This window comes from Corvus kubaryi, unplaced genomic scaffold (assembly GCF_017639235.1).
Source record: "Corvus kubaryi isolate FWS band 111438036 unplaced genomic scaffold, C.kubaryi_AGA036_p1.0 138, whole genome shotgun sequence".
Lineage (NCBI taxonomy): Eukaryota > Metazoa > Chordata > Aves > Passeriformes > Corvidae > Corvus > Corvus kubaryi.
This window is the reverse complement of record NW_024580672.1, coordinates 288,756-315,971: the sequence shown is the minus strand read 5'-3', so window position 1 is coordinate 315,971 and position 27,216 is coordinate 288,756. Positions and strand designations below refer to the sequence as shown.

Sequence of the window (27,216 nt, the reverse complement as noted above, 5' to 3'; positions counted from 1 at the left end):
AGCAGTCTGGTGGAATGGTGGCTGCAGTCCTCTGAAGCAGTGATCCTGTAGTAAAACAGTCTGCTCTTCCTCAGGAAGTCCAATGGTGGCTGTGTAGCTCCTGTCCTCTGGAAATCCAGTGGGAAGCCCATCTCTCTGGTGTTCAGCCTCAGATTATATCCACGATGGGATGCTTGGTTCCTCCCTCTGGGCGGAGCATCTCACAATGTGAGATGACACGAGTCATGAGGCCAAGTGTTGATTAGGCTCATTAACAGGAGATAGTCCGGAGGGAGTTATCTCTGAGTCAGGCGGCAGGACAATGGTGGGCAATTAACAGAAAGATAGTCTGGGGGGAGGAGGCAAGGAAACACTGCCCCACCTGGTTTCAACGGCTCCTGAGGATGGTAATAGAATACACTGCAACCCAGGACATAGTCACATTGAGATTTTATCTCTGCATAGATTAAGAGATTAAAATAATAAAGGTTGAATCAGTTAATTAAAAGTGCTATTAAAAGCTCAATAAGTAAGTAAATTACTCAAATGAGTCAAAAAAATTATTGGAAAACAAAATATGTCCAACAAATGTGCTGCTGTTCAACTGAGTATACTGAAGACTATTGGTTATTTTTCAAAATCAGTGAATTTATTCTCCTGAAATTTAGAAAATTAATAAATGTATCTATTTTAATTAAATTTTAGAAGTTGATTCTGTACATAAATCAGAGGAGTTGGTGGGGTTTTTTTCCCCCCTTGCTATCAACTCACTTTATGCTCTTGGGTGGGGTTATTTCTTTTTTAGAGAATTCGCTATTGACAATAATCTTCCAGTAAAGGGATGATGTGATTAATTCTTTAATGTTCTTAAAATACCTTGATAAGGCAAGAACTGCATGAAAGAAAACCACCAACCCAAACTTTTCATAAGGCTGTGATATGTACCTGAAATTATGAAATGGTTCATAACACTGAAATATTTATATAGACACTCCACTTTGCCTGAGTCCTTCACTTAATCTTCTACTAAAACACATTGTGAAAGTAGATATTCTTTTTGTCAAGACATCAGGTAAGCAAGTCTAGAACAAATAAGCCTATTTTAAACAATAAAATCTGTTAACAATTTACGTAAATATTATTGTAATAATTAAACATTGTTCTAATAGTGCAGTGATATGCTAACAGAAAGAGTATGGCCACCACTTTGAGAAAATTAACTCCTTGATATGTTGAGATATTTAGGACTGAAACTTCTGACTGAATATCACGAGGGCATTAGAGAAGAAAGCTCCTGTATCATTGCAATGTCTGTTGGAATGATAGGGCTCAGCATTGTTGCTGTAGTCGCATAGAGACATCTCATGCTAGCATGGTGTAGTAGGGAGATACTAATGGAAAATGGGTTGTTCCACTTGCCAAGAAGAGCAAGTGAACTGGTTAGGCAAACTGATTTCGTAATTCTGTTGAGCTGTAATTGCAAATTTAAAGCCTTGCATGGCTGAGCATGGCCTTGGAGAAAGAGCAAACAGTTTTACCTTTGTCTTTTGACTTTTATCCTGTAAAATCAGTTTGTGAATGCTTAAGGAAAAATAATTCCAGCCCCTTTGATTATTTGGAGTCTTTGTAAACCCTCCTGTTCCCACTGCTCTCAGCTGACATAATAGCAGTCCAGGTGCTGGGGGCAAGGAAGGTACAAAGATTGGACCATCAAGAGATGAACATAAAGACATACTGCCATTAGTCTGCCCCATTTCCATTTTCAGTCAGATCTGATCACAGCCTTCAGACCCCCAAGTCACAGTTTCCTCCTGGGCAGGGGAGGGTGGGGTGGAACAGCAGGTTATGACTAAAGAAGTTTAATTTGCTGCATGTTCCCTTACTTAACATAAAGTTTTATCAAAGTATATCATAAATGTACTGCAGTTACGCAGATCTGAATGGTTTGGAGTAGGAAGATAGTGTTGCAGTTCTGATCAGCAGAGTTAAGGAATGATTCTTGTTTTAGCTCTTCTGGCTTCTATGTATAGTTCTTGAGGATCAGATGTTAAATCCATTTCTTACACTTTTGTAAAACTAATGGACAAGCCAAGGTTGCAGTATCTTTCCTTTGCTCCAGCACATGCATATAGGTGTGTAGTCATCCTCGCAAAACTCATGGTACAGGAGATCCAGACAGCAGAACAAGGCTGCTCAATTACCAGGCATTCACCTTTTCTGAAATCAGTACTGAATTACACACACACTTTATACTAAAAGTGTATGAGAGAAGCATCTATGAAAATCTGCGTTAATACAGATTGTGTTCCCTTACAGCTCATAACTGAGCAGCTTGGGTTTTTTGCAGTTCAGTGATGCTCATATTTTTTATTTGTTCTTTTTCTCATTTGCTTAGCATGTGATCTTGCCCAGTATTTTCTTGATGCTAAACATCTGATAAAGAGGTGCTGGTCTTTGCTCAGTATTTACTGTTTTATTTTTAAAAAGAAGCTGCAATGGACAAAGGGGGCAAAGGTGACTCTGTGTGCTCTGTTTTTTATAAGTGGGAATGGCTAACGTGGTCTTAGTCTCACTCTCAGTGTATCTAGTACCTCTCAAAATGTGAGCCTAATAAAATATTTATAAAGCCTCTGATGGAATGAGCCATATAAGTGCAAGATAATTCTATTAATTAGGGATCTCTCAATCTCACAAACACTAAATTGGGGGGGGGGGGATTATCTGAATACAAAATGCACAGCTTGAGCCTTTTAATTTTTTGATAAATAAAACAATCTTTGATATTGAAAGGGACTGCAGAGAATTGAACTATCTATACCCATATCCAGATAAACAAGAATCACACTCCCAAGAGACAGAAAATAGCTCAATACTCCCCTCTATCCTCATGAAAAAGACCATTTATTTTGAATATTGATTGCAGATGAGTTTTTAACATACTGAGTATGGCTGCTTATGGATAGGGCAAGATGTGTATAATCACAGTTGACTGTAAAAAAAATAAAGATAGAGAAACCACCTATTTCAGGTTATGTCATTTTCTATGTTTTAAGTGTATTCCTGAGTGGTGTCCTGTATTTCTGTACAGGAGCTCTCTGGCAGCCAGTGGCGGGCATGCCAGGGAGAGGGAGAGTTCTGGGTGGATGGGGATCTGAAGTAGAGGTCTTTGCATAGGAGGAGGAGACAGGTTCATGATTGGGCTCACTCACAGAGCTTGCTCAGGGTTTAGAGTAAAAAAGCTTCAACCAATGTATGAAAGCAAATGGCTCCTGCTGGTTGGAGGTCTTATGGTGCTGAGTGAGCTTTCAAATTTAGGTCCAGTAGCAGTGTACCTGTGCACTGAGTAACACACAGAGACCAGCCTTGTCTCCCCTTGGTTATGCTCTGCAAGGGTGTCTGACCAGGCATCCTACTTACATTCTTAAGAGAGGTGATTAGTTTTCGTTTGGGAGCTGAAGGCCCTTTGCCCCATATGCAGGAGCACAGTAATTCTGCTCTTGAGTTGTTTTAAGTTGAAGGGCATGTCATCTCTTTCAGTTCTCTCTGCCCTTTCTCTTTCCAGGTCCTATTCTTCCCTACTCCCCTCTTCGCCCCACTTCAGCACAGTAGTGCATTTTCATTACACATAATTGCAGGCAGGTCTGGATGAGCATTAAGATGGACAAAAAGCAGTCTGAATTGCCTGGCAGAATCTGCCAAAGCACATGGCCACCAAATCCCATCTCAAGGGTCAGAGTGAGATACACACCAGAGTTAGAAAATTCCATAGGCATGAAGAAGTGGGTCAGCTCCTTCACCAGTCATTATCAGTTTAGCACCAAAAGAATTATGATTTCTGTTCATAGTTTTGAGCATAGTTATTTTTGTATATAAATTTTGATAGCTGCTTTTTGTTATTAAATTCACAGATTTTACAATCATATGAGAATTTTAATTTCCATTGTTGTGAAGAAAGGCTTGAAAACCTGCATGCTGCAGCTGAAAATAGCAAGCAAGTCATGTGAACCTCAGAGTTGTACACAGGCATTTCAAATGCCACCACCTCTTGCCACCGCAAAATTTGTTATGTTGAATATCTGGCTCATCATTTGGAAAAGATGGGCTTGATACTGTGTTTTATATACTTTGAAATTCTGGACAAAGTAAAAAAATCTTTCTGCTGGAAAGTTTTGAGAGCACACAGATGAACCTGTTGTCTAAACTTGGCTGAAGTCTCAGGATTACCTCAAGAGTAAATATGTACAGAATACTAAAAATCCATGTTTCCTTTTGGTGCCTTTCTTTGTATGCATTGTGGGTTTTGGAGAATAATGAGGAATATTAGTAACAAAATATTTCTCTGGCTTGAAATAATCGACAGTACAGTTATTTTTTTAAAAAGGAGGGTGTTTGTGAGGCAGGAGTATTTATGCTGTGAACTTAACTGTGTCATCCTCTTACACTGATGATACAGCTCCACCTTTGGGAGAAGTTTCGCGATGCGTTTAGTCCAAAGCTGCTGCTGAGAGCAGAGTCCTGGTGTCTTCCCAGCCCTACCTTTTGTTTGCTGCCACTTTCTTTGAGTCACGTCTCCCTGTGAGTGATGACTGAAAGTCAGCATTTGGGAGGTTAGATCACAGTCAGAGAACAGCAAGTGTAGTCTGAGGCACTGAAACTGCTGGAAGTACGTGTTTGGGCAAAGAAGCTCGCAGAGACAACCTACCATAAGACTCAGCATTACCAACAAAATGTATCCTAAGTCTTAGGTCAGCTTTCAGTCTAGTACTGGTATGAAAAAATGATGTAACATGTTCCCATTCCCATGGCTCCTGAAGAGCCTTCCGTGGAGTGGCTCACACTGCTGTTGTCTCCCCTGCTAGTGCTAAGGTTCAAGGACCTGCCCTGCCTGCCATCCTGGAGGGCCAGTGCAGCTCAAATTGTTAGTGTAGAATGTGGCTAATTCATCGTGCAGGCAGCCATGTGTCCCCTTGTGCTGTGCAGGGGCACAGGCAGGAGAAGACAGAGGGAGGCAGGAGCCTTCCAGGACTGGCAGCATCCAGTGCTTGCATTAGCTGGCAGTGCTTGTGGAACAGCAGCCAGGGCTTTCTGTCCTGAAGGAGAGCAGCTGCCCCCTGGATTCAGTTTCCCCAACTGGTGGACCAGAATGTTTGCCAAGTGTGCAGCCTTGCCACATGGTGTGTAGGAAGGGGTTAACTTCAGAGCGAAGAAAAGGCTACCTACATCTCTCTGTGTTTTCTTTTTCTGTGCACTGAAAAGCTCCCTGTGTTGCCGGTGTTCTGTGTCGCTGATGTAAGATTCCCAGACTCGTTGATTAGTGAAGCTAGACAGTAGACAGGGTCCAAGTGGCTAACCATGTGAGAAATGCAGTGACTGTAGGCTACTGTTAATTAACCTAGAATCTAGCTACATGGCATAATGTCTGCGTGATAAGTTATATTATCTTCAGCAGTTCAATTAAATCAAGGAGTGAGACACAGAGCAGACGTAACTCAGCAAAACAAACAGACAACTTGAGTCAGCCTTCATAATTTGCTGCAACATCACGTAAATAAATGCAATAGCTTGTTTAGCATAGTTAAGCAGTTTGCTGCTCAAAAACTTATTTGCATGACATCTCATTTTGAATAGGTTAAGTTGTGGCAAATTAGGTCTCTGCCTTCAGTCTGATGTATTCCACAGAAAAGAGGAAAAGAACCCTCCACCAGAGATGTCATTTGTAAATTGAAATTCAGCATTTGTTTTCTATAGCAGCAAACTGGAACATACGGATTTCATGTTTAAATGATTCACTTTCCATACCGTTGCTGTCACGTTAGCATTTCTTGATGTGCGTGAGATAATATTAAGCCTCTGTAATTGTTCTTAATTTTGGACTGATATTCTAGCATTGCTTACTAGACTGTTCTGTCAAAGGTACACAAGTGTACAAATGGGTTGCAGACTTCTCTATTTAGAGGAGACAAGGCCATTGTCCTTGCCATGTTTCAATGTGGATAGTTGGTTTCAGTCTCCAAACTCATATTGAATCTTGGACTGCAGGAAGTGGTTTTCACCACTTTGTTGGTGAGATGACTGAGAGTACTCACTTATGCTTTAGTATCCTTCTGAATAATAAGTTCTTTATTGTATATGCCTATTTAACTCATAGGGGCCTAAATTCATATGTGGAATGAAGCTTATATTTTTGTGCCCATGGCAGAGTTTTTATTGTATATCAAGACTTTTTGGTCACTGATTGGAAGGGAGTAACAATTTCAAGTGGTGGCTGTATTTTGAAATGTTGCGACCGAAATTTGCCGCGTATCAGCTGTTGTGTGTAACTCTCAATATGATTGTTGTTGCCCTCTCTCCAGGCAGCTACAGAGCAGTAAACCATGAAATGGGCACACAGACAGTTGCAGTGGAATCTGATGGCCTTGGGTCCTATTGTACCTGCATCCTCTGCCTCTGTGTCCACACAAATTTGCAAAGGTGGTCTGTTCTTTATGCAATTAGAGCATTTAAGCCAGAGGTGGTCATGAGCAGCAGTAGATGTTCCCGCCTTCCCTAGAATCCAGCCCAAATGTCAGCAGTCCTCAGAAAAGGGCTTTGTTGGTATAGTTCACTCTTCTTGGACATAGTAAAATGGAGAGCAAAGTCTTTTGCTGTTCTCTATTCCCTTACAGCAGCCTGTTAATTGAAGAGCTACAAAGAACAAAAGATTCCTTCCAAGATCAAATATAAATGACTCTGAGACTCAGACTCTCCCTTTAGAGCATCACCTGGTGATCCTGCAATGATATGCTCACATGCATCAAGTGTTTCTGTGATTTCTGTTCCATTCAGGCTAAAGGAATATTAGATTTGGGGTCTTATAAATGATTAGATGGAAAATTTTCTGAATTTTTTCAATTATAGAAATTGTCATGTTTCACTAATAGTCTTCTGAAAAGCAAATGATACTGAAAGCAATCTGGTAAATAACTGCTTCATTCAGCTCATTGGCTTTGTTCATTTCCGCTTCAGATTTTATTCATACTTATCCTCTCCACTTGCTGAAAACATGATTGCTTGCAAGCATGGTGCTGTTAGGTGGCCCTTCACTAATAGCTTTGAAGATACACCAAGATGTCATAACCAGATCTGGTTCATTGTCACTTTTTTCTAAATCATCTACTAATGAGGTGGATTTTTTCCCCTTGTTTACAAGAAGCACAGTTTCAGACAAGACTCTTCAGGCACATGCCTTGCTTCTGTCAAAATGCTGCCAATAATTTCAGTTGAAGAGGATAGAGCCATGCATGGAAAATGCTTCACAACAAAGCTGATGGATGGATCTGGCATAAGCTTTGTTTTGTACTTCTGTTCTTGGATCGAAAACTGAGAACATCTCTTTAATTTTCTGTTTGATGAATACAGTAGATGTAATATTCTTCTCAGGCAAGCCTTTTGTTTTGAGGATGTGAATGACATTGGGGCTTTTTGCTCCAGGTACCGTGTTCAAGTTGTCAATAAATAAAAATCACAGTAGGCATTTGGAACATCATCTTTATGTAACTGGGGGAAGGAGAGTTGCACCTGCCTTCATGCTTTGGTTCATGCTGGATCTTCTCTTTGTTTCTCTCATCCTGTAAAGTACTCAAATCTACTCCACAGAGACAGAACCCACTGGTATTCTGACTTTTTCATGTGTTTTCTTTGGGGTTTTTTAGTGGGTAATGGAACTAACAGAATTGCTTATCTTGCCCAGTGAGTTTCTAAACAAGTTTTAGTTAGGTAGTTGCATTTAAGAAGTCAGGATTCAATATCCCCTCTGTATTTAAGTGAGTTCTGATAGTGTACCTCAGGGATCAGTCCCAATGCAGTGAAATAACTTGCTGGAGGGTTACAGAACAAACAGTTAAAACCAAGTCATTGAGGTCACCCCTGCTTTGGCACAGGCAAGTAGGAGACTTTTCTTCCATAGGAAAGCACAAGTTTAATATATGTTGAAACTTCAGGGAAAAAAATTACTGTTTTTCTGGGGTGTTATGGTAAGTAGAAATTACCCTCATGTGGTGCTAAACTGAAAATTAAGCGTATGGATAAGGGTGCACCCTTCTTTTTATCTGTTAGGCTGTGTCTGTAAAAATTGTTCTCATTCAGGTATAGTGTCTGTTTCTCAATGGGGAAATTTTGTTGTAAGCTTTAGTAGAAGATGCCAGCTTTAGTAGAAAATGTCTTGTGTAGCTGGCAAGCAGCAACACTGGTGAAAATAAATATTATGTAGCTCTTACTTAGGGCTTTTGATTAGTGGATCTCAATTCATTTCCCTTCCCACAAGGAGGGAAGAGTTACTAAAAACTGTTTCACATACAGAATTGCATAGCTTTCAGTGAATTCTTCCTTATGTTGTTTCTTTGTGGAAGGGTTTTTGGTTTGGGTTATTTTTTCTCTTCTGAGAGATGTGACCTAAGTCCTATCAGTACAATAGGTATTCAGTATGGTGCAATTTGTTCACCGGCTCATGTGCCTCTCTTGCCTTCTGGAAATAGTGTATTTGATATTAGCAGAGCTTACATGTGCTGTTGTAGAGGGGTTTGAAGCAACTTCTGTTTCCCCTGCAGATCAAAGTGGCCTGTGGAAGGAGCAGTATTCACTGAGAGACTTGGTGTCGGGCAGTCACTTCTCTGGAGGTTTAAGTGAAGCATTCAAAAAAGCGTCCTTTTCCCTTTTACTTGTAAGATTCATAACCCAAACTGCTGGCTCTGTTCATGGGATTTTTTTTTTTTTTTTTTTTTACGTGAAGCCTTAAAATATGGCTTCTTACATGTACTCACTTGGATTCTTGCCTTTAATCTGTAAACACAATCGTTTGATTCCTCCAACAGTTAGACAATCAGCCAGCAAAGAGATGTAATTCTGAAATGCAGCCTAGGTAAAGCTCTCACTGGATGGTGGTGGGAGCTGTACCCATATTGGCAGAGCAGAGGTAAGAAACCTGCTTTGCACAATGCCTGCCTGCTCTTTCAAATTCTGCTATTGTTTTACAAATCTGTGCCCTGCATGTCAGTCATCTCTTGTTAAAACAAGGCCTCTGACCAAGAGCATTCATTGAATAAGAATTATTTAATGTAACGTGATCCAAAAACTCACAGACTGGGAACTCCTGAAAACCTGGCAAGGGAGGAATTCTTTTTTTCCCCTTCATTTGTCATGATGCTAATATATGCAGCTACTCAGGCATTGAGGGGATGAAAGGAGGAAAAAAAAGGTTGTGGAATGTTATAGTTCATCCAGATACTTAGAAATGAGCAGTTGCGTTTTCCCAAATTATGCAACTGATTTAAAAGTAATGATATATTTTTAAAATTATGCCCCTGAGATTTGAGCCTCCCAGATAAAACACTCATATCATTTTCATATTTTTCTCAGCAATTCTAAGAATTAGAAAACCACTACTTAAAAAACCCCAACAATTCCTAAATAGTCGCTTTTCTTCTTGTTTCTGGAGTTTTCACTGAAACACCTACCATCACCAGAACTGGAGAATTTACTAGCAGTATTACTGATGAAAATTGAATTCCTTCTTTCCTGTGCTGTCCCTCTGCTCCTGCTAAAATGTTGGAATACTTCAGCAATGTAGACAGTGAGGGATGACAGTGTGAACAATAGTATTAGATAAGTTTACTAACTGCCTCTAAAATCAGGACTTCTGGTTGTTCAGTAAAAAGACAGAAATTAATGTGATAGTCAGAAAAAGTCCATTGCCCATGCAAATTTCATAACAGAACCAGATTTTTTTCCCTCTCAAATCCTGCCACCCTCTTCAGGAGAGGTAGGGTTCCACTCTGAAATGTCTGCGTGCCTTCTGTGCATGTGAAAACATTTTCAGTTAAGAAATAACCCTCCATTTTTCATGATCCTGAAGCTAATGACCCTAATTGCTCATGATGATATGTCACGAGCAACAGAAACCAAAGCTCTTAGAAAGGATCAGTATAGTGAGTGTGCTTCTCCCTGTCACTGGCATTTTCTGACTCTGTCATGTGTGCCTCATTGGCCAGCAGCAAAGATTGAAATCTTGATTATTGGAAGGTGCTGTGCTGGCATGTCACAACAGTAGGGCATAAGCACACATCAAAGACATTGAACCTAACACTAAAATTTCCCTTAGCTGGGGCTCAGATAGTTTTGATTTCCAAGTAGAATCCATTATGATTTGCAGGTGGGAGAGGTGCTGCTGTGGAGGAAAGAGTTTGGGAAGCTCTGGTATTTCAGCTACAGTTTGCCTCTAACTAATGAAGTCAAGTCAGAAAACTGTGTAAGTGTTAATAAGAAGGAAGTAGGATTTTCTGCATTCACTGTGCAATTTAAAGTCTTGCTTTTGAATTACGTGCTGTTCCTAGAGCCAGACTTTGCAATAATGTGGTGTAGAAAGGAACATGTCAGCCTTTGTGTATGTTATTTACCATGCTGCTTTGCCTTCCCTTTCCAGCACTTACAGAACCCAGCAAACTTCCATAATGCAGCAACAGAGCTCCTGGACTGGTGTGGAGATCCCAGAGCCTTCCAGAGACCATTTGAGCAGAGCCTGATGGGTTGTTTGACGGTACGTCCATCCTACTGTGACTGTGGCTCCTGTTGTGTTTTGTACTGTGTTCACTCTCTTGTGGCCAAGGGAACTTGATTTTCAGAATCTGCATTTTGAGGGAATTTTGTCATTTTACCTTAAATATATGAAGCCAGATCCTAAGACCTGTTTATTTGACTCCATTGCTTAACAGGAAGCAAAATGCAATAACAAGAAGTTAGAGCATAAGAGGGCTAAACATTTTTAGTTAGATGACTTAAAAATGCACAGGCTAGGTTATTTGTTATGCTCATACAGTATTATTTCATGGTTTGAAATTGTAAAGTGAGTCGTGTTCTTACAGAGTAATGAACTTTCCAGGCATTTGTTTTCCTTTGGAATTTTTGGTAGGGCTGAAGGACTACTTGCATTTTATTCTAAGTATGCTGTGCTTTCAGCTAAACAGTGTTTCTGACATACCTGTTCAGCTGACTTTCTTACATGTATTGACTGCAGGTCTAATCCTGACATACTAATTCCAATAGTTCCATTGATTTCAGTGCTTTTCTTTCCATTCACTTTCTATTAAGACCACTGTAGTTCCTAAAGCAACTTCATTAATAATGCATTAAAACACATATTTGTGTGTGCGTTTTTTGTTTTGAAAATTTTATTTCCCATACCCCCAGCAGCAGCAGTCCAAATTGTTATGTGGAGTCAAGACTTTAGACGAATTAAATTGTCACTGAGCAGGAGGATTTAAAAGCCTCGCTGCAATTTGCCAAGCAAGTTGATATAAATAAATAGTCACAAAAGAAACAGAAATTCTGAAATGACTGAGGAAGAGACTGTCATTGTATTTGTTGGGGGGCAGAAGTACATGGATTATTTTCATGCACTATGTAGCTGGTATATATAAAGCAGACATTAAGACTGAGACTTAGTTGCCAGAAATCCAAATGTTAAGGAATGGCTCCATCTTAGTGTGCTGCAGTGTATAGCATCCCTCAGATTTGTATGTCAAAAAGTTAGAATAAATCCAAGGATGATAGGAGGTGCATAGCATTCTTCCAATCAGAGAAAAAAATAAAATAAAGCAAGTTAAAAATGTTTAAGTCCAGAGATAGAATATTTAACAATACTGTTTAAAGCAAAAGCTATCTGTAACATCAGTTATGAGAAAATGCACATAATGTCAAAGGTGACCATAACTATATTTTATTTATACTTTTTAAAAACTTTCCTAGCATTTGGGAAAGGACACATTCACCTCAAGTATAATTGGGCAGTCTGTGCACTGTATTTCTCTGCAGCCCCTTGCTAGAACATTGTCAGTCTGACCTGTGACTTCCTTGCTGTTTAAATCTTCTCTTTCTACATGAGCAGATATTCAGCCCTGCCCAACTGGAGGGTCAGAATAAGGTCTGACTGCCAGTGATTCACTCTTCACAGAGTGTACAGAAAGTGGGCAGGAAATGCTCCATGAAAACTAGTGAGGTAAAACACAATACGTGGTTTTCAGTGTATTGAAATGAAAATACAGTTTTTCTTCTGACAAGGATGAAAGAAAAAAAAATCTTAATGTTAATATTTGAGCCATTTGTATTGCTTTGCTTCATACTACTTCTCCCTGGAATCTGAACAGGGTGGCATGTCCCCCTTTCCCAAGCTTGTTGTGGGAGAGAACTATCTGCAGTGTAGGACTGACTGGCAGCAGCATCTTTATCACATGTTGTAATCTCATTATATTCCTGACAAGGAAATAACACAGGAACTTAAGTTGGCTTGTTCTATGTTTGATAAATACACAGGATTTGCAGAATGCATATAAACTGCAGTGAATATGTTTCTTGTTCTTAATTTTAAAATCCCTCTAAGAAAGATATTCTTTAATTTCTTCCTGTGTACATCTCTCTTCCTCTTCCTGCTTCCCATTAAAGAGAGACTTAACTACATGGTTGTATCCCAAGAGGTTTGTACTTCCTGTATCTTCTTAATACATTAGCAGTACAGTGGGCAAGGTATCCTTTTTAAATTTTTTTTTCTCCTTATAGATATTCTTTCTATCTGAGCTTGCTCATGCATAATTTCTTTCAAATTAATATTTTCTGATTCATAATTTAACAAGGGTGGATTTTGAGGCTTGTCATTCACTTACAGGAAAAGGGGTTTATCTTAGTTTCATTTAACAAACACGATAGAACTTCAGGCTGTTTTCAGAGAAATTATTCAGAAAGTTGCAAATAAGTGAAAGGTAGCTGAAATACTGGAATATCATGAGTAAATTTGACATCAGTTTGCTTAGCTGCATGTTCTGTACTATCAGGAGCCTATATTTTTAATGCTGACAAGGTTTACCAGTGTCCTTCTTTGTGAGGATTATGCTAAAAGAAAAATGAAAAATCAGTATGAAAGTCGGTTCAACCACTGAAACAGGATTATTGTTTTATTTTGCCAGCCTTTAAAATGACCTTCAAAATCAAATTCCCTTAAAACTTCTGTATTTTTGGATGTACTTTTTAAAGCAAGTAATCTTTACCATCATTACTGCATTCAAGCTGCGTGGTTCTTAAAGGCATTTAATTCAGAAATTCTACAAATACTAAAAAATGCTTGCTCATAAAGCTTCCCCTCTGTAGTGTTGAGAATGATTTTTTTATTTTTATGACATTCTGTTCTGTTAACTCTCTGACCAGGGACAAAGTGGTATGCTAAACTGTTCTGGAACCATCAAGGGATATGAAATGATCACGTCCTAAGAGTGGATAACATGATATATACTAACCCAAATTGAAACATATTAGGATGTCATGAATGCAGAGGAGCAGGCTCTCTCAGGAATGTGCAAACCATTCATTCACACACTGCAAAACTGAAATGCATCAGATGTAATGACAGAGCATCAAAACAGATCTGTTGTGTTATGAATAGCCAGTTTAATAGATTATCACAGGTAGGCATAACATAGGTACAATGCATAGGTACAACAGATTCTTTATGTTATTTAAGTCTTATGTGTAGTCTTTTGCAAAAATTAACCAATTAGATTTAATCCTATTAATAAAGGACAAATATGCTCAGTCTTGAGCTTTAATTTAAGAAGTGGTTCTTAGAAGTAGTTCTGTTTACCTGACACACCGTCTTTGTGTTGGGACTGTCAGTAATGCCTGGTTCACTTTATAACCACCTGGATGGTTTTATTCCTGCTGCCCATCTTGGATGCAGAAGAATGATCTTAGAAATATTCTGCTTGGGCAATAGCAGAAGAGCTCCCAGCTTCATTTATGGATTTGCTGGTTTTGATAATAATATATAGAATGTATGTATGGAATAGCATATAGAATAGGCTGTTGTAGAGGGTTTTCTTAAATTGTAATGCTAGCACTTAGAGAAATCTTGGTGACTTGAAAATTTCATGAGTTTGCTAGACAGCATGTGTTGAACAGCAACATGTGTAGTACGTGTCTAGTATTTGTCTTTCCTTGGTGATTTTTCTTTTAGAATAATCTGTGCACAATATACATACTGGCTATTTGCAGTAGATAATTTTTCCATATCAGCAGTACTTTATAATCCTGGAGTTACCTTTGCTACTGTGGGCTCCATTGTATACAATGTAATAGGAATGATGTTCTTATCTCAAGAAGAAGCTCAGGATTTGATACAACAGCTAAATTTTGCCAGAGGTACCTAAAAGGTATGTTAAGTTCATTTCAGTAGTTAAATACTTAGCATTTGTTAAGTAGGATCTTTTAAATGATTACTCATTTAGAGGTGAAATAATTTCTTTTTGTGATAAAGAAATTAGGCTAATGCTTTCCAGGCCTATGAATAAAACAGGGTATTTCTGTGCAGTGCACACTGTCGAAGAGGCAAGGATACATAGGTAAACCCTTGGCTTGTGCTATAAATAGAAAATATTTTTTCATTAACTAAGCCCCAAAAGCTGTGCCTCTTCTGGCCAAAATGCAAAGCAGTGCAATGTTGTTATGTTCAAACAGTTCTGACAGACACTAATTCTAGAGCTAAAATTTTTGTGCTTACCCATTACAGAAAATCACCTAAGTGAGCGGGTAATAAAATTTATAAAGAATACACATTTCAACAGATAAATAATAAGTTAGGAATGAAGGGATAAGCTTTGAATCTTTTTTGTTTCTTGCAAGCTACAGGTTGTGGGAAGGTTCCCTTAAACAGCTTTTATGGAACTCATGCAAGCAAATTATGGTCTTTCTCAGAGACAATAAGATCTCTCCTAACTTGCCAAGAAAAGCTAGGTGTTATTTTTCAACAGTAGTTATTTTCAAATCACATAGACAGTCTGTAGGCCAGAAACTGAATTATAATTGAAATCATTGATTCTATAAATTATCGAAATGGCAATGAATATGGTGTTCTTTTGTATATAATACTACTTCTTCCATAATGTTATGGGGAGCTGATGAAAACAGCCTCCACTTTCCACAAAACAGACATAGCTGTGTTTTTCCTAAGATTGAAAAAATTTCTTACTCTAGCACTAGATTATATTATGGCAAGGCTGATAGTCTTGATAAATTTAAGAATATAAATCTCAAAAAATGTACTGTAAATGGCATTACCTTACAGTCTCCTGAAAGAAACAGCTTCAGTTACCACACAGCAGTTAAAAAAAAATAACCCTAGTTTGGCCAAATCAGATATCAGTCCAAGCAAAGAAATCAAAGAACTTGAATCACTCCCAGGTTAACTTTTCTCCTAATCATTTCCCAATCCATGTGGATACTAAAAGTCATGTTTAACAGTAATGTTTAGCAAAAAGTTACACAGTAATTAAATTATATCTCTGTGTATGGGAGACAAAAGCAAAATACTGTTCAAAAGCTTTTCAGGAAAGAATGCTTCAGAGTAGACTGCAATCCAAATTACTTTCAGTCAGCATTTGGCCCAGGTTGTTTCATTCATGTCTGCCTCTTCTCAGGCCCAGTGTAGTCTCATCCCATGGGTCTGCTCTTGCCAAGCAGTTTAACATGTAAATTATCTTATTGAAGGCTTTGGGTAACGTTTGTGTTGGTGCTGCAGCAAAAATGGAAATGAGGAGACAGCTGAGAGCAAAACGGACAGATTTACAGACTTGTCTTCAGCAAAGGACCGTAAAGGCACTGCCTTGTTCTCTTGCTGTGCTTCAGCTTTACAAGGCACCGAGTTTATCATTCTTTAGGGCTCTTCAGTGTGTCTAATAAAGAGATAAAAGGGTGAGAGAAGCAAAGCTGTGTGCAGTTACTCTGTAGCTGTACCTAGGTGCTTCGTCTAAGAAACTAGAATCCAGCACTACAATGGTTTTGGACAGTAGGAGGAGTTTAGGTAAGTGGGGTGTGCTCACCTGGGCTGACTCCTGGTCAAAGCCCTGAATGTAAGAGAGCTTCTCTAGTGAAAGCTGTGGTTTTTAACCACCATGGCTGGGATCTGGGTCTCTCTTTGCATCTAAAAGATTCAAAGACTTCCTATCCCAGATTTTCCACCAAAAAACCATCCTGAAACAGTCATTGAAATAGTAATTAAAAATGTCTTTCCCTCCCCTTCCCCCCCAAATCTTAATGTTCTAGATTTTCCTCTCCAAATAGGGGGACTGCCTCAGTCATCAGATGTGGGAAACTTACCTGTGTTTGTGAAAGAAATATTTCTTTTTAAATTAAAACGAGCAAACAAGCAAAGCTGTAGTCCTAGCTGTACTTCATCTAAAGGTTATGGATTTCATTTAAATCTTTTGTGCTGCTTGTAGTTCTTACTACATCTCTGTACTGCTGATGAGAGCTGCCGAAATAACAAGCATCAATGATAAACTGATGGAAGTATCTGCTATATGTTCATGTTTTAATGATACTGATACAATAGTACAATAATCTTTTGAATTGCATTTCTCTTCAGAAAATCCTGGATTTGAGACTTGAGATTATTTTAGATCATTTTAAGGAGAAAAAAACCCTAATTGCTCTCATTTTCCTAATACAGGAATCTATTTTAGCTTGTGTGATATGTTTTGAAGAACATAATTGGTTCCTAAAAGACATACATGTTAAAAAAGAAAAAATACAAGAATGGCATGTCTGAATTATGGGAGGTTTCCATAATGGGATGCCTCAGACTGCAAATGCAGCTGCTGCTGCATTGACTTCATGCTTGCCTGGATTCATTCGGTTTAATGCAGAAAAGTACACACATAATCAAAAATCAACCTGTGACATTCCAAAAATCAGATTTCTAGTCAGATTAGAGTTTGAATGTGATTAATTACATGGAAGAGTTAGTTCAGCATATTTATACCCAGAAAGTGGGAGGTTGCAGCTGCCAGTGAGACCCCTAGAATTGTTACATTTACTCTTTGTATCCAAGACTTCCAGAGCACAAAGTTCACGTGTAAGAAATTCTGCTCCCATCATCCTCTCCACGCATCTGTTGAACACACAGCTTTGTGTTTGCAGAGCAGCACAACACTCCAGGGCTGTGTACGTGCTGTACTGCCAGGGTACAGCCAGCAGGCACAGAACACTCTGCTTCAGAGCAGCTCAGAGTGCTACCAAATAACTCACTATTACTGCGTGTCCTTTCACTTCATGGTCTCCTAAAGCCCTTTTTACCTAAACTTTGTTAGTCTAGTGATGATCTTTAGTTCAAAATTAAGGTCAATGGAACAGATCATTGCAGAAATTATAACATTATTTAAAACTCTTTGAGATGTGTTGCTCTCCAAAGTAAAGTACTTTCAGAATTCCCTTGTCACTTTCTTCGTATGAGAGGTGTATGTTTCATCCAAATCACTGTTCAGGGTGTGCCAGAACTCAGGTGACAATAGTATTGCGGTGACCCAGTGATCAGCTGGTTTAATTAAAGCACAATCCCTGCCTCTTTTTCTCTGGGAAAATTTTCAGTGGAGAGGGTTGAGTATAGTGACCTTCTCTTCAACGTTTATGCTAATTAGGGACATGCAGAGAGGAAGAGGATGTAAAGGAGGAGATACCCTTACTCTGCATGATTTACATCACTGTTGCAGGAAGCATCAAGAAGTATGTGGCATGCATACTGGTTTGTTTTACTTTGAAAATATGGCCCTTATAGAGTGGGAAATACATTTTAAGAAAACTCTAGTTTGAATACAAGGGTTCTGTAAAGTCTCTTACATTTGCAGAACCTACTTAATGTCTGTTTTCAAGCATCAAAAGCAAGAAACTACTTAATGATATATATAACTTCCCTGACTTGCTTTGATTGTCTCTATTGTTGAAGCAGCCCTTCTGCAACTGAAGTGTAAGAGTCTCATCAGATCAGGACTTCAGATCACAGATTTCTTCCTCCTTTTCCTACCCTTTTTTTTTTTTTTTCTGTTTGAGGCAGATCACTATTCATGTTGCAAAATTCCTCAATTTGCTTCCTGTTTATCTGATCTTTGTGTGTTACTGAGGGGGGAAAATTACCATCTACATTGCAGAATTCTAATTACAAAATTTCTGCTGTAGTCTTCAAACTGCATTCAGATAATTTCAAGTATGCACAAGTGGCTGAACATGGAGCCGTCTGAACTAGCAATCAGCTGGCATTTTTAGTTCTGAGCTACCAGCAAATTGAATTGGTAAAATTCATTCTGATGCCAGCAGGGGGGGGTGCTCTTGACTGCTGCTAGTTAAGAGTTTCATTGAAAGTGCAACATAATGGGAAGGGAGTTGAGAAATAAGCAGTCATGTAGCTCTCTTGATTAACAAGGCTGTTAGGTTGAGAGCTACATTGTTCCAGTACTTCGTGGGGTGATGACAAGCAGGGCAGCGAGTGACGCTCCGCGGTGAAGCTCCCTAGCCTTGCAAAAGGAGGAGGGAAGGGAGGAAAAAGTATTGCAGGTAAATTCAGCAAAGAAAATATGCTGGTAGCCAAATTTGTCTGCTTTTCATGTAATTAAAACCTCACTCCCATCATTTTCTGCTCACTGTCAATGACCCTGAGAGTTCAGACATCTGGAATTCTGCAGAGCTGAGTCACAGACAGTGAATGCGTTGTCTCCTTTATGAAGGCTGTTCATCTGAATTATTCAGGTTAAAGATTTCAGAGGTTTGGAGTGATCAGATTTTCTTACTGGCAGGTGATGTTATAATAATGTTTGTTTGCAGATAGTGTATATGTTAATTTAAAAATGGCTTGAAATAGTTAGTGCCATATCTAAATTTAAATAAAAGCGAGGTGTTGCCAGTGTGTGTAGGAAATAGGCTAGCTTTTGTAAAGTCTAGCTGTCTGAAATGTTATTGCAAAATAACATAGAGAAATGTTAAGTGTTGAACCTTGGGCTGGCCAAGCACCTCTCTCACCCATGATAAAGGATGATGATCTCAATTTATGATTGTGGTACTGGCAACTATGTCTGTTTGGGGGTTTTTTTTAGCGCATTACTTTTCAATAGAACTTTATGTTATGTATGGTTAGGTCAAGTAAGATAGGTTCTTACAGCATTGCAGAATGAAATCATGGTTGAACATGTGGTGCCAGCTACATGTCTAAATTTTTGCTGATGTGCTAGATTTGAATTTGCAGTTAGGGAAAGAGTATGTTTGCAAATGGTATCATAATCACTTAGTCATAACATTTAATGGATTATCGAAATTGTTTCCTTGATCCCATCTGATCCACACTGGTACCTGAATAAGACTGAAATCAGAGGAAGTTTCAAATGTGGTAGAATTCCTGAGACAGGGTTCAGATGCAGCTGGATGGCTTCAGTCAGCAGCAGGTGTCTGGAATCACTGAGGTGTGGCCTGGGACAGACCTAAGGGACCATGCTGTCTATTCTTTTTCTCCAAAATGGGATGTGATACAGATAAAGTCTGGTCTGCTATAAATCCCCTTACCCTCCAAAATCCAGAGAATGATAGGTAGCTCTTTCCAGTGCCTGATGATCTTTAATACCTCAAACATTTTCCCAGCGAGTAACATATACACTGAGAAGATGAATGTCTGTTCCTGATTGTCTCTTTAGGCATTTAATTTTTCTGTCTGATCTGTAGTATTTCGTGTGTCTTTGGTCTCATTTTTGCAACATTTCTCCAGGTTATAAAGATCATTTTAAACTCTTACTGTGTCCTGTTAAGTGTTTGCAGACTCTTCTGCCTGAAAAACCACTTAGGGGTTTTGCAGTTTATTCTGTCACTGGCCAAGTCAGGACTAAATACATAGAAATTACCTGTAACAAGCACAAGTTATGATTTGACAAAGGACTAGTAATTAATAATCTGAGTAAAATTTATACTGCTGTCATCTGGGCTATGTTCCTTTGTAACAATAGTGTTACATAAGTCAATGTCCAAAGATGGATTAGAGTTAGCATATGGTAACTTGTCAAAGAAGGAAATTGCACAGTGCTGATGGATTCATGATGATGTTCTGTATTGCTCCCCTAGCACTTCTTTAATACTTTGTTTTGTTGTCTATCTGGATACCTGTACTTTCTGAGAATCACCTTAAAACCAGATTTGATGTATCGCCAAGCTCTCTGTCCTGAATGAATCTCTGAAGATAATCATTAGCAGTTACACTGTTTGTCCAGGCAAGTTCCTTTGAGGCACTCAAAGGTAAATTTCATCAGGGTCTGCTGACATGCATTTATTAAACTTACCAAATGTCTTGTATCTAGTTCTTTGTGTTTTGTGGATCATGCTCCTATGACACATTTGTTACCTTGTTTCTGGGAATTCTCAGTGTCTCTTTAAAAAGCTGGGGGGTCCCTTGCATACAGAGGAAAGCTTGACAAGTACCAAGTGAGCAATGGCAGACTGGAGTTGTAGACAACCTGAAACAGGGCCTTGGGAGGCAGGTGTGATCTGTTCCATTGACCTTAATTTTGAAATAGAAGTAGGTCTTTAACCTGTCACAGTTGAAAGAAAAGCTTTAGGTACAGTCAATGCAAAAAATTGTAAGACTTGTTAAAAAATTCAGACAACATGCAGCTGGCACCATGTGTTCAACCATGAGTTCATTTTGCAATGCTGTAAGCACTTATCTTAGTTGACCTAACCATTCCTTGTAAAGGAAATAGATGTCTACTGCCCTGTTCATGTCAACCAAGCTGAGGCAGAAGGGACCAGAGAAAGCGCTCTTGAGCACAGGTCCACCAGTTTGTTTAATGGACCCTCTGTCTGCATTTAGTGGAGTGCATACAAGAACACTTTAGTTGGAAAATTACTCTTGGCAAAACAGAAATTTTATTAGAAATATCTGCTTTCTATTAAGTTTCTGTGTGTTTTGTTGCTCTTTTGAGAGGAAGAAGGGGCTTTTTGTGCAGTTTGTCAGTGGAAGCACTTTCTTTCAAAGATTATAATTTTTAAATTTTTTTTGCTAAAGCAGATTTGCAATTTGTTTTCCCTCACACTTTGCGTGAAGAAGTGCTAGGTTGACTGGCTGACTTCTGCTCGCTCTCAAATTCAGATTTTGCCTGCTCATGCTCAGTCCTCTTGTGGTGTTTGCTGGGGCACTGCTCAACCACTCCAAGGTGGGTGCTCCCAGGCCGTGCTGTGGCCATCGGGTGTGGTCAGCCTTGGGCTGCACACTGGCGTCTGGAAAGCTCTGCTGTGCACCCCTCTCAGCTTCATGGCACTGCTTCCTCTGGCAGGGGAAATTAAGAAAAGGAAACTGATGCGAAGTGGGAGTGTACAAAGTTAGGCGTCAGCCTGTGGTTGGGATTGCACTGACCAAGGCTTTGTGCTCTATTCAGTTAAGACAGTGCAAGCAGAACTTGGCTTTTGTGGGTTTTCCAATTCTCTCTGTTTCCTGAATTACTTTGTAGAATTTGTCTATAATTAGCAAGATGTCAGTTGAGAGTAGTGATTTGGCCTCTGGCTAGGAGGGTCTCAGGATCCGTAGCTTTATGTTTTAAAACGAATCAAGCATATAAGCAGCCAATGCATTTCCTGAGTTACTGTGTGCTCACTAACGAGCAGGTGTATCTGCCTTCATTCCTGTCCAGTTTCAAAATAAATGGTTTAATGATTATGTGCTTTTTCAAAACAGAAAATGAGAGGGCCCTTTCTCCATTGTTTTACCGACTTCATTTGCACTCTGCAATGTGTTCCCCTGTAATGGTGCAATAGATGATGGCTAAAGGAGTTTAAATAATGTTTGTTCGTTAATAAGACATTGTTCTCAGGAACATTTTGCAAGGTGGTGCTTTGGGTGTTTTAGAAGAGCTTTTTGTCTGTTTTGTTCCCATCCCTCCCCTAATATCTACTTCAGAGTGGATGAAATACAGTGATACTGGAAGTAGAAAAGGGGAACAGATTTCAAAGTATGTAAGTGTATTCCAGATCTCATGGCAGCCCACCAGTCTTCACTCCTGTTGCTAATTTAGCGTGAAACATGACATATCATGTTCTGCTCTTGTTTTTCTGTTTTTGAATGGTTTTGTGGGTTGGCTTTTTATTATTACTTTGTTGTTGTTGTTATTTATTTTATTTTTTCTTATTTTTGCAAGTTTGGACCCAGAGTTTTAGCCAGGATGTTAACAACTGGGCTTCTAAGTGTAAAGGATTAAAGGCTGATCTACCAAGTTGGAAATGTTTCTTTGTTTATCAAAAATAATTACATTATTTCTTTTACTTTATTCCTTTTTACTTTTCTATCTAAAAGCTGTAATTGTAAAGAAATGTGATAAAACAATCGGTGTGTATTACTGTACTGATTATCCTCAATTTTCCTTTCTTTTCCCTGAAGCTCTCTTCTCAGTTTTGAGGTCAGAAGGGTTAAATTTAGGGAGGGAACACTCCCACTTGATAAAGTCTTATGAATCTGTAATTTTTACGTTAGTAGGAGCAACAGAGCAGAACATCTGCCTGGGAACTTCATTCATGTTAGTTCTTTTTTAAGAAATAAATTTGGTTCTTAATTGTTAATAGGAAAAGTGGGTATTTTGGAAGAAAGTTCAGACTAATATTTGTAAGTTATCACATATGTTAGTTGTTCACTCTGTTTTATACTGTTGCTTTTTGCAGTCCTGGACACAGATAATTGCAGTGTCATTCATTAAGAAAGAGGCTTTCAGATGAAGAAAGGAATGGGAAAAGGATATTTTCTTGTATTATTAGCTATTAAAGATAGGGACTTTCTTTTGCTTCAGGGAATGGTGTTCTGTTTCTTGTGCAGTTCCTTCACCGTTGTTTTAATGCAAAGAAGTAATGGCACTGTTAAGAATAATCTGTTTTATCTGTGTCTCTGAGTCTGAAGTCATCATGTGCCACTAGAAGGCAATAGAAAAGCTGTGCTCTGTATAACTTTAGCATCATTTGGCAGAATGACTGTGGTACTGTGTTTGTACTATGCAGATTTTAAAGAGGATACGTTCTTGGCTGATGGCTGAGTTGCTGGCTTGGAGAAACATTTGACTGCTTCTCACCCTTAACTCCAGTCTTCAATTTGCCTGGTTTTGCTGGTTCTTCTAGATCAGTCAACAACAACAACAGTCTTTCCCTAATTTAATGTTTGGCAAATGCTTCTTGCACAGGCCTATTTATTCTAAAACTGCAGTAAATGTGCTTCCCAATAGAGTATTGTTGAAATGCAGCAACTGTGACACTGAGCACAATGTAGGACAACCCTGCCCAGCAGTGTGGAGCGGGCATTTTAACCTAAAGGACCTGGGCACGGCCCTTGGGAATGGGGCCAGGAACTGTACAACAGAGAGAGACTGAGGATTTCTCATCCTCATATCTCAAGTACAGTAAGGTGTATTCTATACAGTCTTTACAAACATTGCTCTTGCATTATTTCTTCTGGCTTTGTCTCTCCAATTTTCATGGAACTACCAGGCCCTTCTTCTGACGAGTGGTCAAATAACCAGATCACCAGAATACTCCTGTGTTCAGTTTGCTGTGCTTGTGTTGGAAACTGCTGGGGAGAACTGCCTCTTACCATGTTTGTATTGTGCTCTTGCAGCAGATTCAGATTTCTAACATTAGTGCTGATAAGCAGGTTAATGTCACTTTGTAAAGAGCTCAAGTAACCCCTAATGAAGCTTTCTCTCTTTCCCTCTGCAGGTGGTTAGTCGAGTGGCAGCTCAGCAAGGATTTGACTTGGATCTTGGATACAGGCTACTGGCAGTATGTGCAGCCAACAGGGACAAATTCACTCCAAAATCAGCTGGTAGGAAAAGCTTTTTTTTGATGTGTTGTTGATCTTGGATGATCATATTCTGAAAGAAATGCTACCTGTGACTGTCTTGCAGTATTTAAAAAAACAAAACCAAAAGCAAACATGTATTTGGTGGTTATAGTTCTGTTACTTTTAGCATTTCAGTGGCATGCTCTTCTGAGGATACATGACTTTGGAAATTTATATTTTCACCGACTAGTGCTGTTTGTTGCCCTATTTGATCTCATGGATGAAATGCTGCTTCCAGAAGCACAGATGTTTAGTAATTTCATGGTGGGAATGAACATACTCAGACCCCTCTGACTTGGTAAACCATTGATTTTCTGTCATGTGTCAACCTCTAAATCTTTCACATTCATTCTGCACTCCCTGGTATATCTATTGCAAAACTTGTATTCTGTGACTTCATATGTCTGTGAAAATAAGTACCATGGTTTCTTGTACATATAGCATTAGAATTTGGAGTCAAGAGTAGGTAGTAACTCTATTGCTGTAGTATGAAGTAGGCATTTTTCCAGTATTTTACAGCAATAATCTTTTACAGGGCTCTGATCAAGTAGCAATATTTGATCATGATGTATTGCCATTGCTCCTCTAGAGAAGTAGAAAATGCACTTAAGGGTCTTTCTGCTTCTCACATGTTCGATTTAACTGGAGCAGTTAATTCTGGTTCTCCTTTTCTTAGCTGATGAATGTCAACATAATGTGCACTGGCTTGGAAAACAGGAAGATAATTGTTCTATTCCAGACTGAGCATGGATAACTTTTCTGCTTAGTACTAAACTGGTATGCAGTCCCCATTTTAGAACATCAGAAAAGGTTACCTTCTTCCAAAACAGTGGCTTTTAGCCAACTGATTGGGTGTTCATATTTTTTTTTCATGGTCCTTTCCAGTTTTTATCAGCCCCAAACTTCTTTACTCATGGCTACCTTTTGTTCTAAGTGTTCTAAGCAGTTCCTCATGCAAAAGTGACTTTCACATCAAAGCATATTCACTGGACTTACTGTTTTATTTTTTGTGTGGGAAAGGGTCATTAATCTTACTAAATGTTGAATAAACTGTCTGATTTTCATCCGGGAAAATTGGTGGAGGATAAAATGTTCAGTTAACCAAGCACAATGTCCCTTTTTTCTGACTTCCTATTAAGTTTATCCATTAGTTAGCTACCGCATCTCTTCGTGGTTGTTTGGGTTGTTTTTTTGAAAAACTTATCAAGTGAGGCTTTGCAGCTATAAGAGTGTGAAATTTTCTTTAAAAATATAGCTATTCCCCCTCTCTTACTAATTCTTCCTGATGTGTCTCTCTATCAATGTGTTAGTGAGGGAGAGGTTGAGAGTCAGATGCTATGGTCCTTTTCCTTCAGGGCTCAGTCAAGGGGGTAGTCTTGAAAACTGCTGGTCAGTCATCATGTTCTAGAAAAGCCCAATGTCAGTGTTTGATTTCTACCAGTAATTACTTTTTTGAGGAATATATGTGGGGGATTTTTTATCTTAGCAGTCTGTACAGAATTCAATCTTTCCATTTTTAATTGATACAATACTGGGAAAGCTGGTGAATCACGTGCTCTTCTCTCAGTATATTCTAAAATCCTCCTTTGCTTTGCTTCCTATTTCCCAGTTGTATATACAAGTAATTTATTTTCAATAATCTAAAATGTTTGGTTTCACAACTGCTTTAGTTCTCCTCTGTGTACAGTTGTTTCACCAGGTCTTCCCGGGGTTTCTTCATGCCCATCTACATTGTGCTTTTTGTGCTCTTACTGTCTGTGTTAAATACTCATTTTTTGGGGCATACCATAACATATTTTGTGAAATGTCACATATAGCCACTACTCTAAGGATGTCACATTCACATACGAGCTCTGAGAGCTACAGCGTTGAATAGGCAGCTTGAAAGATTGACAGACTGGGATTACAAATGTGAGGTCATTTCAGAACATACAGACCTTTTTTGAAGGGTTATTTTCCACGTCTGAGTGCATTAACATTCGCAGATTTCTAATACAGCAGTGGCACTGCTCCTTCATTCAGTTTTTGTAAAAATGTTGAGATTGTCCTTTGCTTTTCTTGTAAACAGTGTGCATCATTGAAAGCTGCCTTTCGTGATTTGCTTAAGTTGTTGTCAGGGGTGCTTGTAGGTTGCTTTGAGTAACTCATTCTGTTTTCTTTTGCATCTAATGAAAGACACCTTCAACACTTCTTCCAGTCATATTCCTACAGAAATCCCCTGATGTAGATACCAAATGGCATTAATTTTAATGAATAAGAATTTGTTTTTCCCTTCCTCTAGGCTTAAGGGGAATTTACAATGGTTTGTATTCATTCCTCCAAGTATGAATTTAATGCTGCCAATGGGATTGCTCTGGAAACATTTTTAATCCATGTTGTTTAGTGTCCGACATTCTTAAATGCAAGGAGAAAAAAAGGCTTTCTAATTAAAACATATTTGAGTAGGCGAACACTGGGAAAAATAATTGCACCAAATCCTTTCAAGGGCCATCCACTGTTAGTACCTCCTTACAGCTTAGGACAAGGCTTATTGGCTGATGTCCTGCAGGCTGGGAGCCTGGAGTGGCCTGGCAGTGGTGGCTGGCAGGCTTTACAGCTCTGTTATGTGGAGCAGGTGGACCACTCCAGCCCAATGTCCCTCAGGTCTGCTGGTTTGCAGAGACAGCTGAACCAGTGCAATCAGTCCTGCTCTTGTTCTGCAGCAATTCCCACCCTAAGCTTGCTCAGGGGCCTCTACTGGCAGAAGAGCTTTTGCTGGTATGGCTTCTTTTCTGTTTGACTGCTCCCTGAGCTGTGTCTCTGCAGGGCCCCAGGAGAGTGAGGGTCCCCATGGCAGCGCCTGGGGATCTCACTTATCCCTGATGGAAATGGGCTGGAGCCTGAGGCTGGAAGGCAGAGCAGCCAGCTGCCAAATTGGCTCAGCTCTATGGGAAAACCAGCCCCGGGTTCATGGAAATGGCCCCACGATGTTTCATCCCAGCTGGTTTAAGCTGTTTTGGTGGTGGCTCCCTGCTAAGCTGGAAAGGAGGTGCAGATGTCAGATCAGAGTCCAGCCAAACATGGGGGGAAGCAGGGAGGGATAGGACGCTGCAACTGGGTGGGGCAGCTTTTCAGGTGGCACAGCCTCAGCTGGGGAAAGGCAGGGCACCAGACCAAGAGCTGTCAGTTCCTTGGCTTTTCCCATCCGGACTGTTTGGTGTTGCCAAGACAGTGTTTGATGTGCTTTTTGGTGTTGTTTTACTTGGTCACTGAGATAGTTAACAATTAGGTAATACAAATTGTTTTGGAGAATGCCTAGAGGGGAGGTTCAAGCAGCATGAAAACTATTAAAAAGTTGTCATGTGTGTTTTTAAATAGAAATGACGATTTAATGACTGTGCCTTTTGTCTCTGCTTTCTGGCGTTTGTACCTGAAATAATAGCTGCTGCCTTTTCTTTTTCTAGCCCATGCTGCTGCAACGGGGCAGCTGCCTCAGCAGGAGGTCAAACACAGCATTTCCCACCCTGAAGACAAATGACAAAGCCTTTAAAAATATATGTGTC

At 39.3% G+C, this 27,216-nt stretch overlaps 1 protein-coding gene across 7 annotated transcripts in view; it reads left to right on the top strand.

Moving 5' to 3' along the window:
- The window catches only part of ZMIZ1 (zinc finger MIZ-type containing 1), a 294,507-nt gene that overhangs the window by 143,862 nt on the left and 123,429 nt on the right, over nucleotides 1-27,216 (top strand). For all 7 annotated transcript variants that reach the window (XM_042018528.1, XM_042018525.1, XM_042018532.1 and 4 more), the window contains 2 exons: nucleotides 10,436-10,549; nucleotides 23,551-23,656. In XM_042018528.1, coding sequence (XP_041874462.1) covers nucleotides 10,436-10,549; nucleotides 23,551-23,656 — 220 coding nt within the window. The remainder of the gene's footprint in view (nucleotides 1-10,435; nucleotides 10,550-23,550; nucleotides 23,657-27,216) is intronic.